General features: G+C 39.2%; 1 protein-coding gene across 1 annotated transcript in view; it reads right to left on the reverse strand.

The window, feature by feature from the left end:
* Positions 1-16,275, reverse strand: part of CLVS2 (clavesin 2) — a 64,925-nt gene extending 48,650 nt beyond the window's left edge. Inside the window, exons 1-2 of the mRNA XM_065889094.1 lie at positions 15,721-16,275; positions 3,956-4,130 (exon numbers count right to left, since the gene is read on the reverse strand). Coding sequence (XP_065745166.1) covers positions 3,956-4,130; positions 15,721-16,109 — 564 coding nt within the window. The 5' untranslated portion in view covers positions 16,110-16,275. The remainder of the gene's footprint in view (positions 1-3,955; positions 4,131-15,720) is intronic.
* Positions 16,276-17,257: the final 982 nt, after the last annotated feature.

Genomic DNA, 17,257 nt, shown 5'->3' on the forward strand with positions numbered 1-17,257 from the left:
AATAAGCTCAAGGATGTATTGTACAACATGAGGAGTATAGCCAATATTTTGTAATAACTGTGAATGGAAAGTAACCTTTAAAATTGTATCATTTTTTTAATTAACAGAAAACCAGAAAAAACAAGATTCAGGAAAGACATTCATTCTTTGGAATCAGACAACCTGGACTCAAGCCTTGAGGTCAGCTGAGAAGATTCAGGTAAGCATCTTAAACTCCCTGAAGTTTCATTATCTGTCCTACAAAATGGGATCAATATAAGTACCTCTAGGGTAGTCTTGGTGTTCTCTGTATCTAAGCCCTCTCCTATGATCCAAGTCAATTCTTCTACCCAACAGATCTTTCCAAAGAAGAAGAGTGACCAGGTCACTTTCCTGTCCCAAAGGTCCCCATGTCTGGAGTACACAGGTCAAACCACACAGCATGCCTTCCTCCAGCCCATAGGGCCAGGTCTCAGCCTGCCCTTCCCAGATCACCTCTGGTCATTTGTTTCAATTCATTTCTCACTCTAGCCATATCGAAACTGATTTATCACATACTTTCAATGCTTTGTAGCTGTCTGTTCAAGGCACCTCCCCCAAAGTTTCCCTGCCCCAAATGCTCTTCCTGTCCTTACTCCCTTAGCAAACTCTTGCACCTCCCTCAAGACCAAAGCTATCTCCACAATCACCACCTTTCCAACTGTGCCTGGAGTTTCTCCCAAGAGAAACAAAGATTAATTTTCACCAGGTAAAAAAAAAAATCTCTTGTTTTGTTTGGCTTCCAACGAGAAAAAAACATATTATTTGGCATCTAACATGAAAATATCTAGATGCTATTTAACCACAAAATAAGTGATTTTTAAAAAATGGAATCTGTGTATCTATAATCTGAGCACTAAAATCAAAATACGATATTCTTCAGATTCCCAAAGTCAATCATCTTTAAGTCTTCACAGCCTAGGCAGTCACTGAATTGTGAGAAAAACAGCACACATCCAGGAAAATATGCCACTTGAGAAATGAGCCTACCCACATCAATTACTTTGATCATTAGTATCACCTGCGAGGTGTATTATTTCTAATGTAATACTTTAAAATTGGTATAAATGAATAGACTGACATCCAAACAAGCTAAGTAATTTGCCCAAATATTTGATATGCGGCAGGGCTGCCATCCAAACCCAGGTCTGTCTGCCTCTATAGCCTGTTTCCATCCTTCAACAGTGTCTCTCTATTGGCCTTCCACTGTGATCACAGGTGGATCTTACAGCAATGATCTCTGTGTTTTTATCCAAAGTATAAGGTGCTATCCCTAGCTGGGTCACTCAAAATACCTGAGGAAAAAGGGGATTGGTGTATGCAGGTAGAGAGGTTATACAGTCACCTCTGTATAAAGGAAGAGAGATGGGCCCTCTTCAAAACACAGTTACATCCCTTAATAATACACATCATTAAATGTTTCCTCCTTGGCACTAGACCCACTGGTAGCTTTTCTTACTTTTGGTTTAATTCCCTAGGATATTTTTTAGTTTGCCTAAATAAAAGTAACATATTATAGCAGAAAGATAGCATGATACAAATTATCACTGAGTTATTAAAAATATTCTCACCTCTTAATTTCCCTGACTGGGTTAATTGGAAGGGGTTTATTATTGTGGTTTTGGTGGTGGTCTTAGTGATGGCGGTAGTTGTGTTTAACAATCTAAAATTGTGCATATGTGTCTTTACTTCAAACACTTTACGGTTTCACGCTTATCTCAAAAAAAACAGTTTATTCATGCTCTGCGTGAAACATATCAATACACAATAATATTTCTCACATAGTAAGTACAAAATAAAACAGAGTCTTAATTAGAAAAGTCAGAAAACGTTACTTCAGTATGAAAGTAAATATGAAATCACACATGTCACAATGGAACATTTTTAGCACATCTTATATTCTTATTCAGAATCACCATTGTTTATAGATATCGATATAGACATAGACACAGGTATAGACATAGATATAGAGCATTTAAAAATTAATTTGAACTAGAGAAAAAATGAGTTTAAAAGTTAGTAACATGTCAAATTTATTCCCAGGAGGATCTCCCTCCTTTTAAGTGACTTCCCAATTGGCAACCAGGAGGAATCAACCCTGCTTACTCAGTCTGGGTCCTGGGAGCAAGGAAAGGGGATGGGGACAGTGATGGGGAATAGAGATAAGGCAGTTCAGCAGAGGTCCCTGCAGAGAGGGAGACCATTTCCCTGTCTAACACAAGCACAGAGGTTTAATCTGACTGTAGCTCCTGTTGGGCTGACCCTCAGCACTTAAAAAGTCTTGATCGGAGCCAGGGGTAATGGGGAAGTTACCAAACGTGTCCAAGTGGTCAGTTTTTTCCTCCACCGAGGACTTATCATATTACTATTAAATGACTCCATAAAGTGTGTAAATTAGCAAACAGCAAGATATTGAGTCTATCCTTGAGTTGTTTGTTTTTTTCAATTTTTTGGAAATAATATGAGTTCTCCAGTTCTTCATATGCTGAAGGCCTAGACTACCCCTCATGCCAGTTAAATTGGGATCACGATTATAAAAGGCTAGGTTACCATTCTGTGTTATGTAATATGGTTGGTGGTGACCAATTTTCTCTGTAAAGTGAGGAACACTTTACACGCTGATGGCAGGAGGGCAGAATTAGGACTGATTCTACATGATACACACATTTCCAAGCACTGTGTTCCCCCATGCCCTCCCAACTCTTATTAACTGTCTCTACGGAGCTAAAAAGAAAGTGTAGTTCAAGATAAGGCAGGAGCAAGGCTGACTCAGCAAGAGCAACTCAGGAAACCTGCATCAGAGAAAACCTATCAGAGAAAAGGATCAGTGTGTCTTATTCACTCCAGGGGCAAAACCCAAACTGTGAATTCAATTTGGTTAAGATGTCCTGCTGCTTGGAGAAGTGACCTTTTTTTAGGGGGCCATCATCCTTCAATTTAGGTGCCTATAGACACAGTCAGAAATTACTGTGAAGCAGAGATCTAGATAATTTTGGTTGTTCTACTTAAAAAAAAAAATCTAGCATCCTGAACTAATGAATGACAACGATAAAATTAGTTATTTTGTGATATTTTCAGTGATAAACGTTATAAAAACTAACTGCTGCAAACTTCTAAAAAGCATGTTGAACGTACTGAGAATAAATACTGAATAACCTCACTTAAGAATTAATTAAGTTGCAAATCTTTTTAAGAATTTAAATTTTATTCCCTAAATAGTATATATAAAGTAGCATAAAGCCAAACAGAGAGCAGAAAAAAGACACCTTAAAACTTAAAAAGAAATTGTCGATATTAGGTTTATAACATGCCACTAAATAATAACTGATTTTCCATTTTATAATTCCCAACCAGTTAAATGTCATTCATTGGAAGATGCACCATTCCTCTGTCAACTCCACATCACGGCCCTTCCACAATTAAAAAAAAAAAAAAAAAGAGCAAAAAAAAACCCAATTAAGTATAAAGAAGTAATTCAAAACAGTGATTCCATATCTTAGATACCAAAAAACATATTGATTGATTGGCTTTCCAACAGTTGTTGGGCAACTAAATGGAACAATGAAGCAAACATTTAGCTAATTAACAACTATACACAGAAAAGGAAAGAAAAACAAACAAACAAAAGCCTAGATAGCTAATAATTAAATTCCAGAAGATGTTGCTTGTTCTGATTATCAAGCTAAAAATCCCAGATCATCACTGGCACTTATAGACATAGTGAGGGCTTAGTGCCAAGTGTCACAAGCTTCCATTCATTAAAAGGCCCACATCTTCTAGCTTTTCTTCTATGATCCTTTATCCAGTTAGTGTTTGTGCTTGAAAACTAGTTTTTTAAATGTGCTTTTATTATTCCTTAAGTAAGATCTTCTGTTGTTCTACCACAGATAAGCCAAACATGGGAGACTGAGAAACTTGGTAATTTGTAAATCATTACCTGAAGGCCTTCGATAGCCAAGCGCAGCATGCTTGGTGTAAGTTTAGAGGCTTGCTTGAAGGTGAAGTTACTCCAGTCTATGATCAAAACAAATCCATTCACCTGAAGCTCGGGATCTTCAATCATGGCTTCTAAAGAAAGTAAGATGGCACGCAAAATATCCACCAGTGTGTACCTATCGGCAACAGAAAAGGGCTGCATTAAATCTGACAACCACTTGTGTAGAAGCTATAGAAAGTTGTGAAGCATACTAAAAATTCCCTTTTAAACTACATCAGGAATCTTAAGGAAATGATTTTGTTTAAAAATCCTCTTTTAAGATGAAGTTTACTTTATTCGCTATACTCAGGGGCATAGTAGAATTTAACATGCATTCTACCAAAACAAATTCCAATGCTTTTGAAAATACTACAATTTGTTTCCTTTTCCTTTCCTTCCAGGCCTTGCTATGAGTTTATAAAATCTCATTTCAACAGCCCTAAAAACTAGGCATGGTATTTTTAAATAGCTCAAAGAATGCTCTCAGTAGTACTGACATTTCACATGTGGAAAATTTGAGAATGAGATTTGAAGGAGTTTCATCAATAAACAACACTATACGTAAACAGTTATAATTGAAAGTGTCAACAGATTTTAATCGTACTGAGTTTATATCATAAAGATAAAAGAAAAGAAAAGACAAAAAGGAAAGGTGGGATGGACAGAAAGAAAGGGAGATCAATGAAAATAAAAGGGAAAATGTACCTGTCTGTTATTACACAGGCCATCCAAATTTAGGGGTCAAGACTATCTTTTTCTACCTTGCAACTTAGCACAGTGCCTGGCACACTGTAAAAACCCCATAAATGCTCTTTACTTTCTTCTAAAATGGAACTAGACTAGAGCGCAAAGACACTAATTGTGCATTAAGACACTGCCTCAACGAAGGCAGCGGAAGAAAGAAGAAAAGAAGCCAAATTTGAGAAGTATTTTAGAGGTAAACTTTTAAAAATTTAATACTGAATTAAATGTGCGGGCTAAGATTGAGGGAAGAGTATGACACACAGATTCTAGCTTCATTCTGATTAGATGGTAAAAATCTTTCATCAAAATCAATAGTGCAAAAGAAGGATACAGTTGAGGATGGCTGGAAATGTGGAATTTGGAATAGTATCCGTTGTACTTGAGAAACATGTAGTATACCCAGAAAGAGATATCAAGTAAACATCTGAAAAAGTAAATTCCAAACTCAGGAGAGAGCTCAAGATTGAAAATTCCAGAATCAAAAGCACACCAATCCTACGTTCAAGGAAGTGGATGAGGTAATGCAATCTGAGCTGAGAAGAAAATGAGATAATTACTCTAAGAGGGAATCCCAGCATTTCAAGAGGGATTAGTAAATTTATGGAAGATGTTAGCAATTTTCCGTTTTTAGCAGCCTGCATTGCAAGTTTACTTTTCTGCTCAGACATTCAGGTGGAGGTATCTGGGAAAAGCGAGAGAAAGAAATCCTGACCCCAGGGGAGAGGTGGTGTGGGGAGGGGGGTGGATTAGGAGTGGAAATCATTGGGATTCAGTGGAAGCGATGGGCTCACCAGGAAGATGCATGAGACAGTGAGCACATGTGAGGGAGTAGTTCTATTTTGACTTCTAAAAACATTTGGAGGCGAATGGAGAAAGTGTAGTAGTTCAGAAAGGAAGGAATAATTAACAGTGAAACCTCAGGCAATTTCTCACTTTCTCTGGGCCTCATTTCCTCATCTGTAAAATCAGTAGTTTGGAATAGAATCTCTTTAGGGTCCCAGCATTAATCAAGCAAAGGGCGTGGTGTCAGAAGACTTCAAGACGGAATCTCTTCCTGTCCCTCATTAGCTGTATGGCCCTGGACATGTCAATGATTTATCATTCTGAGGTTTAGTTCCCTTAAATGAGAGTATCTATGATTATCTCAGTGCATCTCACTGGCAGTGGCAAGGTGGGAGGAGGGGGTATGGGAAGGGAAGTCAAAGACATGATTCAGGTGAAACCATTTGCACAATGCTAGGTATGTAGCATGTGTTCAGTAAACGTTGGTTGGAATACACACATAGCACGCTTTTTACTGTAATGGTAACCACAGACATAGGCAGGGTATGATCAGAACTAGAGAATATTTGCTTGTAAATTTTACTTAAAAATTAACAATAATCTTTAGATAGCCTATTACTACTGTGAAAGGCAAGGATCAAGAGATTATTTTTAAATCTCTGGAAAGCATACAGGGTATTTATAGGCCTAAGGCTACGGCATCCCAAAATACTACATAAGCACATGAGATAAATTTTTTTGTAGAGCTCTGTTAGCTGTCTTTAAATCTGTGAAATATGAATGACTGAATACCTTTATCTGTCACTTCATGGCTGGCTCATCTCCTTTTTAAACATAATGGCCTAACACAGTATTGTGACCGAAAGCCTATAAGCCTACACAGACTGGAAAGTTGGAGCAGGAAGGCTTTAGTTCTGGTTAAAATTTAGAGCTACCCCCTCTAAAAAAGTATTCACTTTAATTTCTGAAGTTCATAATAATATCACAGTTAAGAAAATTAAAAATTAGAACAATCCAGTTTAGAACTTCCCCCATTATGATCATTCTTACATTTCCTATAAGAATGACAAATATCATTAATACCAAACAGCCTTAAGTAAAAGTGGAATCTGAAATCGGCTTTGGAAGAACGTTGCACTGTATGTGTGAAGAATAAACCATGGCACCAGTAGGGCTGAAAACAAGAGGCAATTTGTTCATTTTTAAGTTTGGTTTTTCCAAAACTGTGTCAAATCAAGAGAGAAACTTATATACATATCATTATTCCAAAGGAAAGAAAATAAGGCAAATCCCAGGATCATCAATAGAGAAAAGCAGGTTTGCAAAGTTTTCAAGGGTAAATCTAACAATGGTTTTTTAAATTTAATATCTTCTTCCAAAAAGAGAATTAAGTGATTTTTATATAAATTATACTAATGTATAAGTTTAATAAAAGAAACATAAAAACATCCTAGCTAACTGAATTCAAAGGGCAGGTCAAAACCACTCTTGAGGGCTTCCCTGGTGGCGCAGTGGTTGGGATTCCACCTGCCGGTGTGGAGGACACGGGTTCGAGCCCTGGTCTGGGAGGATCCCATGTGCCGCGGAGCGGCTGAGCCCGTGCGCCGCAAGGACTGAGCCTGCACTCTAGAGCCCACAAGCCACAACTGCTGAAGCCCGCGCACCTGGAGCCTGTGCTCTGCAGCGGAGAAGCCACCGCAACGAGAAACCCGCGCACTGCAGCGAAAAGTGGCCCCCTAGCTCGCCGCGGCTAGAGAAAGCCCAACTCAGAAAGCTAGAGAAGACCCAACTCAGCCAAAAATAAATTAATTAATTAATTTTTTAAAAAAGGGCTTCCCTGGTGGCTCAGTGGTTGAGAGTCCGCCTGCCGATGCAGGGGACACGGGTTCGTGCCCCGGTCCGGGAAGATCCCACATGCCACGGAGCAGCTGGGCCCGTGAGACATGGTCGCTGAGCCTGCGCGTCCGGAGCCTGTTGCTCCGCAACGGGAGAGGCCACAACAGTGAGAGGCCCGCGTACCGCAACAAACAAACAAACAAACAAAAAAACCACTCTTGACACTCCAATCCTCTGTTGTCAAACATTACTACCATTAGCAGCTCAGCAGGTTATTCCTAATCAGAACATTATTACATGAGACCTTGCCAAAGTCTGCAAAGTATCTTCCAAAGAAATGGAGCATTTTATGAATTTTCTGTCTTCAGGAATCCTACTTTCATTATTCTCTTTGAAACTATTTCTGAACTGTTGTATTTTACAAATTAGACGTCACTACAATAAGTATTTCACAAGCTCATGTTTGGGGTTTACACCCCAATTATAGTAGCTCTACCATTGCTATTCTTCCCTTCTATGTTGAAAGAAAGCCATAAACAATAAACTAGCCCATTAATGGACCTCTTGGCTCCTGACTGTGCTTCCCAAAGCAGCATTAGGTAAAGCCTGAACCTGAAATCAACTTGGAGAGGATGAAATAATGACACCAGTACACCTGGGACTATGTAGACCACTGCTCTTGAAGGAAGTCAAAGCTGCTATAATATGTAAAAAAAAAAAAAATTCTCCTATTTAGTACCAGTGTGATCAAGAGCAGGGAAGCTTCTTCTCCTGCCTCTGGCCTTACAAGGTTTCGGGGAGCTACCTAGCCTATGCTTCTCTCCTGGGGTTCACAACGTCTTATCCCCTACTAGAGCTTACAATCAGTGCAAAGAGCAACTTAAATCACAAACAGGCCATTTCCTTCCTACTCTCCAGCCCTTTCTTTTAGCCTGACAAGGAAAACCTGGCATCTTGGCATCACACTGAGCAGCACAAGAGCAAGCAGCTTCCCCTCTGTCACTAAATCAATCAGCCATTATTAAATTCTTCATTAAGGCTGCCCCCAACCCTCAGTTTTCATTATGCCACATTTTCTAATGTCTGAAGCACTTTGTGTTAGAAAGGTGCCAGGGGAAGAGACAAAGGAGAAGAATTACTTTTATTAATGCCTCAGAGTATCATTAGTGCTAAAGTCAATGAATTCACCAAGGTATTTTATATTACTGAGTGGTAATAATAATATCTCTATCTGTGTAATCGTTTAAGATTTCCAAAGCAATTTCAAACGCATTGTCTTAATCTCAAAATAAGCCCAAAGTCTCTGTACCTGACTTAGTTCCTATTATTTTGGAGATGAGGACACAGATGAGGTCTCAGAGAATTTAGACAGTTTGTCCAAAATCACTATGGGAGTAAAACTGGAAGCCTAGATGAGAAGCTGGGTCTTTCTGACACCCCAGTGCTCTCCACTCCTTATGGTGCCTAGACCTAGAACCGAGTTTGATGAATAGCTGTTCTGCTTTCTCATGTCTCAGTGGCATACTGTGTGTCAGAAGATGGATCAGAAAGTCAATACCAACATGGCGCCAGGCCAGTTACCAGGTTAGCTCCAACCTGGTCCCAGCAAGGGGCTTTGGCGGAAGAAAAGTAACAAGACATTTGTAAAAGTCAGGATGGGAACAGGCTAAGTCTACAAACCTTGGAGGAAATATGAAATCCAAAATAATTAAGTGTCTGGTTTGTATCCCTAGGCACAGATTCGTTGTCTCAGTCTTGCTTTAATTTTACTGCTGTGGAAATGTAGGTGCGTAAGGACAAAAGAATTCTTGTAAATGAAACATCTAGAAGAAAAATGTAATTCTTTGGGGGAAAAGAAGGTTACAAAGTGTGCACGGGCTGCCGCCAAAATAAAATGAAATGAAATAAAACAAAGTTGTGCTGGAAAAATACAAACATTGAAAAGGCAACTCTTCCTCAGAGCAGAATAAGTGTCTGCTTAGCTGCTTAATACAGTCTTTGCCTTCAGAATATTTATTCTACCAACTTAAATTTCTGTGCCTAATGGTCTACGTTCTGATGTTTAATCAAGATTTTCTAAAACATAGATGAATTTTTTAATTATCAGAGCTTGCTTTTTATATAATTATATTTAATTGTCTTTTCCCAGATTTGTGTTGGTTAACAAAACAAGTTTGACCAATTCACTTACTAGCTGTGAGGTTATGGGTGGAATAATTGCTCTGTGCCTCAGTTTCCGCATCTGCAAAATGTGGGTATTAACAGAACCTATCTTGTATGTATGTGATAAAGATTTAATAAATTAATGTTTATAAAGTGCTTAGAATAGTGCCTGACACATAGCATATGCTATAAAAGTGTTTCAACATGAATGAATGAATTAAATAATTAATTAAAATGAAAAAATAAAAGGTTGAATTACATTACCCGAGCAGGTGATTTTCTTTCTATACAACACTGAGCAGCCTGCTGCCCCTGCCCTGAACTTCCAGCACTGACAAGCAATACCCTCATTTAGCACTTAATGACCTCTCTGGAGTTATTTAGCTTTTTGTGTTTTTTCTTCCCGGAGAGGTTGTATGTTCCTTGATGGTACAAAGAATGTGTCATGTGTCTTTTTTTGCACCTAGCACTTATTAAATGTCCACGTATGTAGAAAATGCTGGAAAAAAGTATACTTTTTAAAACATTGATTTGAATCAAGTACTATTCTACTCACTCATTTTACTCGATGTTGTAAGGACCCAACCAACATACGGGGACATCTTTTCCCTCATGTCAATAGTGCCACTTACTATGTTAATGAAATGTATGTATCTGCATTCAATGATGTAAAAGAATTCAATCTTTTTCCCAGAATGGAGGAAATATAGTAATTTACTAAGTATAATTTAATAATTTATTAATTGTTGGCTCATGTTTTAAAATATCTTTACACATTTTTTGAGACATCCTTTTAGAGCACTTTAGTAACATCAAATCTGTTGCTTCTTTTCAACTTTGTTTAAAGTTGCTTATTTGAAACATGAAAATAGCCTGGTTTGGGCCAGACCCAATCAACATCCTGCTGAAGTTTGGAACTCTTGGTCATCGCTGTTATTTCAGGATTATTTCACTAATTACTGAATAATTACCCTAATTTTTAGAGACTGTCCTATTTTTTTTAAGAGATTTGTCCCAATATTTCGCTAACATTTCTCAGGACAATTTTTTTTCTCTCCCATTTTCCATGGTATGAACCAAGGGCATATTTTGAAGTAAGCTGCAGTTCCCAGAGTATTTGTTTAAAGAGAAGCCCTATAAGGAAGCAATACAGAAGCCCTGCTGGGACAGAAACCCCATGGAACCCACACCTGCATTCCTAGTATTGACCTAATCTCAAAATCAGCCGTAATACAGCATAGCAGTGCCTCTAGGCTTTAGAAGGTAAGGATTCCTGACCCTGCCAGGATATATGACACCAAGAAACAAAAAGTTGAGAAATATTTAAATATTTTAATAAACAGAGCCAAGAAGACTTGAAAAATCAGTCCAAAAAATTAAGCCTCTTTTTTGGCTTGTTTTTTGTTTTTAAAATTATCAAGTAAGAGTGTTTCTCCCTAATTAACTAGTTAATTGCCCTTGTCTGTTTTAATCTATTTCTAATCATTTTATTTTATTTTATGTTTTATTTTATTTTATTTTAGTGCACTTCCACAGAAGAGTAAAGCTTTGTGGCTGAGAATAAAGCAAATATGTATAGTCTATGGCTATTATTTAAAAATTTTAAGCTACCATCATCATAACCTTCTTTCATTTGAAGGTTGGCCACATTATTTTAATAAATGAGAGCATAGTCATAATTAAAACTGAAGCTTCAAGTAGCTGGCCATTTGTATAATATTTTCCTTTGTATGAAAAAGCCACACAATAGGAACGAACAAACTGACAACAGTACATTTTTTAGGCAAATTCCAGGATAAGTTAGAGGATCATAGCATTGTCTCACCAATCAGTCTTTGAGCCCTTTCAGAGTTTCAGTACTATAAGTGATAATCAATAACCATTATGACAAGCCAAACATGGTACAAGACGGTCAGTACTTTCTGAATTGCCACTATATTAGAATCATTTTAACTTGGCTGTATTTAATTGTTTTCTAATGGCTGTTAATCAGGTTCCAGATAAATTGTTCGTTTACAATTGGTTGTTTGTGGTACTAAGTATAGAGAAGTCATTTATAAGTCTAAGAAGGTAAAATATCACTTGCAGGCTAACTGACAAATTACAGGCCACATATCAGAATACATGTCATCGTTATGTTTCAGGTAACACAGTTTACTCATGAATATTCCCAATAATTACATGCCAGTGAATTTCGACTTCTCACATACCTGCTCTCACGCCGTAGGGTCTAGACCACAATCTACTTTCGTTCCAAACTTCCTTTTCTTAAGGTAGTATAATCTATTCTAGCTTCTTGGTACATTATCATCACACTCTGTTGATGAAATCAGGTGGACAATTTGAAGGTATCTGCTGAGTCCTAAGCGGGGCACTGTCACTCAGGAAAGCAAGATAGCATGTAATATGTGGAGGACTACTGCATCACAGTGCTGCAGGGTAACAATCCGTTTGTTTTTAATTTTGTGGAATTTACTTTTGTTTTCAGAAATTATGTTAGACGATTTAAAAAAAAAAAAAAGATAAAATTGTGTGAATCTTTGCCAAGGATAGCCTGCTCAATAAACGTAACAAATCATCTGAAACCTGTTCTATGTTTTTTTATAAAAGAACCACAGACCACACTGAAAGTCATTTTGACATTTCAGTATTTCAAATATTTTTTTAGCTGTATTACAAGGTGGGTACACTGTAAATATTATACCTCAGTCTCCTGAAGATTCCATATTTCTTGTAAAGGCTTTGGAAACGGTCAGGTTACTTGCAATAACCTGAAACTGACCTGCACTATACTGCAATAGGAAGAGACACTATTTTATTTATAGTCACCATCTCACACACATTTACTGTTTCCAGTCTCCTGAGAAGCACAGAAAACTCTCCTAAAAATTCAATATAGGAGAAAGTATATATAGATAACTTCCTGCTTAGAATTCTTTTTAAAAAAATGCATAACTCAATTCAACTCAACAAACATTTACTGAACATTAACTCTAGTTCAGGTGCTGTTATAATAACATGAGGCTTAGTATTTTTTTTGTTATACAAAACTCTTTACAAAGTTTTTCAAAATTCACAAAAAATCTTGATATTCCCTTTGGGAAGTTGGAAATAACCTGTTATCCAAATAAAGGGGGACATTTTCTTCTACCTCATTTCTGGAATTTCCCTGTGCAATCCTGGACATTCCCACCTATTCTTTCTTTAAAACAATGCTATTGTGTCTCTTTATTATTTTTTTTTGCGGTACGCGGGCCTCTCACCGTGTGGCCTCTCCCATTGCGGAGACACGCAGGCTCAGTGGCCATGGCTCACGGGCGCAGCCGCTCCGCGGCAGGTGGGATCTTCCCAGACCGGGGCACAAACCTGTGTCCCCTGCATCGGCAGGCGGACTCTCAACCACTGCGCCACCAGGGAAGCCCTATTTTGTCTCTTTTAATAGTGTTTTTTTTTTTTTTAGTTGTTGAAAGCCAGGTAATTCACTGAACAGCTCTAGAAGGTGGTTAGAATTATGTTCAGATGTGCAGTCTTCTGCAGGGACCCAGGTTGTTTGGACTGGTGGGATCAGAGCAGGAAGGTGAGAACACCTCACTCACAGAACAGGGGAGGGATGAGGAGTAAAAGAATTTGGCACATGGCATATCCAGCTAACAGAGCAATCGTAAGGTAAACACCTAGGGAAGGTGGCAGAGACTTCTGTAGGAGTCAAGTCAGATAAGCCTTGAAAATGTACAGTGGAGGAAGGAAGGGGATTCAGGCCAAAGGCAGGAAAAGAGCTGGTGACACTCTGGGCACTGTCAGAAAGGCAGTTGTCCTGCTGGTTTCCGAGCAGGGCAGAGACAGTTCTTAGGCACATCTCCCAAGGATAAAGGTTTACAGAGGATGCCAAGAGGGGGGACCTGCTTATCCACTAGTCCTTGTAAATGTACATGTAGATATGGGATAGGGGGGTGCAGGCAGGGAAAAGGAGGGAGGGACTTTTAAAAAATATATATAGGAGGAGGAAACTCAACTGAATTTTAGTTAAGCTCCAAATAAATTGTATACCTTTTGATCTTGAAGTACTAAAACTTCTTGATCATACCTGTTCATTTCAAACCACAGAAATTGAATTCACAATTATTAGTCTATAGGCCCTGTAAGGTATTTTTACAGGACATGGCTTTTCATTTTTAATGTCACATGTACAAAGTTTTAATATTTAAGATTTTGTGTAGATTTAAAGAAATAGTTCTACATATCAATTAATAAGTCCCCTCCCATTGTAAATTTCCAGGGAGATATATTTTGATTACTAGTAACTTAGCCTTTACATGAAAACATGAGATAGACAACTAAAACATAGTTTCTTTAGTAAGTCCAAAATAATCACCTTTCCACATACATGAGAACTACAAGTGGCTTTCATCTTAATTAGGTTTATAAATCAATGTCAATATTAGCTCACTTATAGAAATAAATGAAAATAGGTTTGATGTATGTTCATGTCTCCCTAAGGGCAATCTGCTTCCCTAATGATATCTTTAACAGACTTTGAGACATATTTAAGTATACAATTTCCATAGCACCCATTTCATGGCAACTCAATAAACTAAGTTCCAGTCTAACTCATGAAGTACTAGGTTCTTTCTTGAATAAAATTTTTCTGCTTTGATATACACAATAATTGGTTTGCATAACCCTACAATGTACTTCTTAGATGAAACAAAAACTTTTTAAAGAGAAATTGTGGTCAAAGGATGGCATTTCATGAGCCTTTAAACTTTGCTACCTGATAAAGAGTACAGTAAAATCTCTATAATTAACCAAAATAAGAGACAGAAAGAGAGCTCCATTCCCCTCAATGGCTAACTCTATGAGTTTCTTAGCTTTATGATTCTTCAGGTAGTAGTTTACCTTTATATTTACCTAAAAAATAATTGTAGTTCTCAACGTAGAATTACAGGGAAAAGGAGACCAACTGAAGGGTTAAACGCCTGTTAAAAATATTAATTTGCATTCTAAAATCCCAAGACTCTGAGAAGACTATCTTGAGACCTATAAGATCCATAAGATTTCTCAGTAACTGTAAAAGTCTTTTAAAGTTGCTCCAGAGATGGTTTAAACTAACCAGATGCATCAAAAATCACCATTCACCACACTAAAAATACAACAATGTTTTAACAACAAGCTTCTTATGATTCATAATTCTGGTAACGCTTTTAAGTTCCATGACATTTATTTAACTTCAAACTTAATTGAAACTACCTTACACAAAGGTCTTTTATAATTTCTTATATCTTTCAGTCTGAGAAAATAATTCCTCCAACTGAGGAAGTAGAAGAGTCATTGTCTGTTTTTTTTCTCTTGTAATGTAGATGAAGTAAGAATATTAGTTCTCCTCCATTAAAAAGCCAGAGAGCTCAGAAAGTCTACCAACTGACAGATCTGAACATTTTTCACTTCCTTCCAAATGATGAAAAATCACATCAGACAGGAAACACATTCTTTAGATTAGTGGCAGGTGTAGAACAAGCACACAAGTCAGCCTTTATTTTCAGGGTCGGCGGCATGCTTAGCAACAGAGGGGACAACTCTTCCTTTTTATTGAAGTGACACACACCATATTATTCCTTCATCTACACATCACCAAGCAGAAAAGTTTCCAAGCAATAAAACTACTTGATCTTGGTTGAATGCCAGGGTAGTCTTAAAAAAATAAAACCGCAGTACTAAAGAGAGAGAGGAGGGGGAAGTGGTGGAGGACGATGATGGTGATGAATCCAGTTTAAGAATTTCTTTAGGAAAAAAAAAAAAAAAGAATTTCTTTAGGAGGAAGGAGGGAAAGTTGTCTCCATTCTCATACTCATTTCTCCACAGAACAGTTAACTTATTTAGGAGTTGAAAAAATTAGCAGCTTTATTTAGAAGCTGAATGATTGAGATTATACAGCACAATAATATGGTTCATGAAGCACCTAACACTGCAGTAGAAAACGGGTGCTAGTGAAATAAGAGTTTCAAAGGTAAAGATAAAAGTCCCACCCCCCTCCCAGGGTGCCCACCAAAAATGCATTTCTTCGTTCCAGTTTCTCTTCCCACCCACCCCGAGCCAAATAAACAGTAACGTCAAAGCTGTAAAGCTATGACACTACTCAAGATAAATTCTGGAAAATGGGAGAGTAAAAGAAGCCCTAGTACAAGTTCGGATTTAGGACTTACCTGCTCTGATCCCAGTTGGCAGCGAAAAGGACTAGAATCTTCCTGCCATAGTGGTCCAGATTGGCTAGGCCCCCAGGGAAGCCATCCTTCAGTGCCTGCTTGATGCCCGGATCAGTGGCCTTGAAGCTTTTGAACATGTCCAGGTTCTGCTGCCGGTACTCAAAGTACTGGGCCAGGAGGCGGAAAGCCTCGAAGTGATGAAACTTCCTGGCCCGTAAGAAGCGTAAGATGAAGGCATCATCTGTGCGGAGAAAGCCAATGTCCGGCCTGGTGATGACCATATCCCTCACCTCCTGGATGTCCTGGTGCAGTGTGTCTGGGTTCTCATTGAGCTCCAGGCGGGCTTTCTCCAGGGTCTCAGGAGAGAGACCAGCCTGTAAATGAGTCATTGTTCTGCTTGTTCCTGAGCCCTGCCTTTCTCTTGCTGGCTGTCCCACTGCACCGCTGGCCCTGGTCACTACCACACACCGGCCTCCAGACCTCGCTGCTGCCTGCTTCCTCTTCTTTACAGGAAACGATTTGTCTTGGTGTCCAGTCAAGTACCCTGTTGCTACTGCTTCCCCACACCTTTTCTATGAAGGATATAAACTTCTTTGCCCGCCCCCTAAAAACAATGACCCACTTTAGTTCCCTTGTCCCTTTCCTTTAAAGAGATGTGGACCTCTGGGGGCCCAGCACTCCTCTTCTTGTCCTTTCTCTCTCCTAACAAAACACCCCTAACTGCACCCCGCACAGGTGGTGCTGATCTTGGTGCTGTCCTCTTCTCTTCCGAGATGTAACAGAAACAGCCCCCATGCACATCTCAGCCCCAGCACTGTGATGCTTCTGCGGTCCCTACTGAAGGATGCTCCTGCCAGGGATAACGATGGAAATTCTGATTAATAATAAGGCGGCTCTTCAGCGCGGAGCTCAGGGCGGGGGAGAGAGCGTCTTTGCCAGAAGGAAAAAGAGAGAAAGAAAAAGAGGGGGGAAGGAGCTTATTTCTCCTTCTACTTATTCAAAGATGCTATTTCTAAGACATTTGTGGGATTCCATTTAAAATGACTGTGATCCAGTTAGGCGGAGGCTCTGCAGATAGCGCACCTTCCCTCCTCCCCTCCTGGATGCACCGTGATCTCATAAGGCACCAGAAGGGGTTTTGGTGGCGTTGGCACCAGCGTGGGCTCCCCCCTCAACCCCACCCCCAACTTCTGCCTTCCTCTAGCCCTTTATTTCAACGGACTTGCTGCGGAGAGGTTGGGGGGAGGGATCTCGCCGGGAAGGTACATTGCAAAGGCAGGGTTGGGGGAGGAGAGGGTGGGAAAAAGGAGTGGAGGATAAAACCTTTTCTATAATACCCCAAAGCGAGAGAGAAGAAAGAGCAGCCGGCTCCTACCAGCAAACCCGGAGGCGGGGACGCTAAGCAAGGCGGCCCTCCCTGGCATCCATCGGCCGCGGCTTCGGAGGCGGCGGCGGCGATAGCAGCATCAGCCCCTCTCGGTGGGTTGGAGCGAGCAGAGAAGAGGGACGGCAGCTGGGACCCGGGCAGAAGACGCTC

Source organism: Phocoena phocoena, chromosome 12 (assembly GCF_963924675.1).
Source record: "Phocoena phocoena chromosome 12, mPhoPho1.1, whole genome shotgun sequence".
In the NCBI taxonomy this organism is placed as follows: Eukaryota; Metazoa; Chordata; class Mammalia; order Artiodactyla; family Phocoenidae; genus Phocoena; species Phocoena phocoena.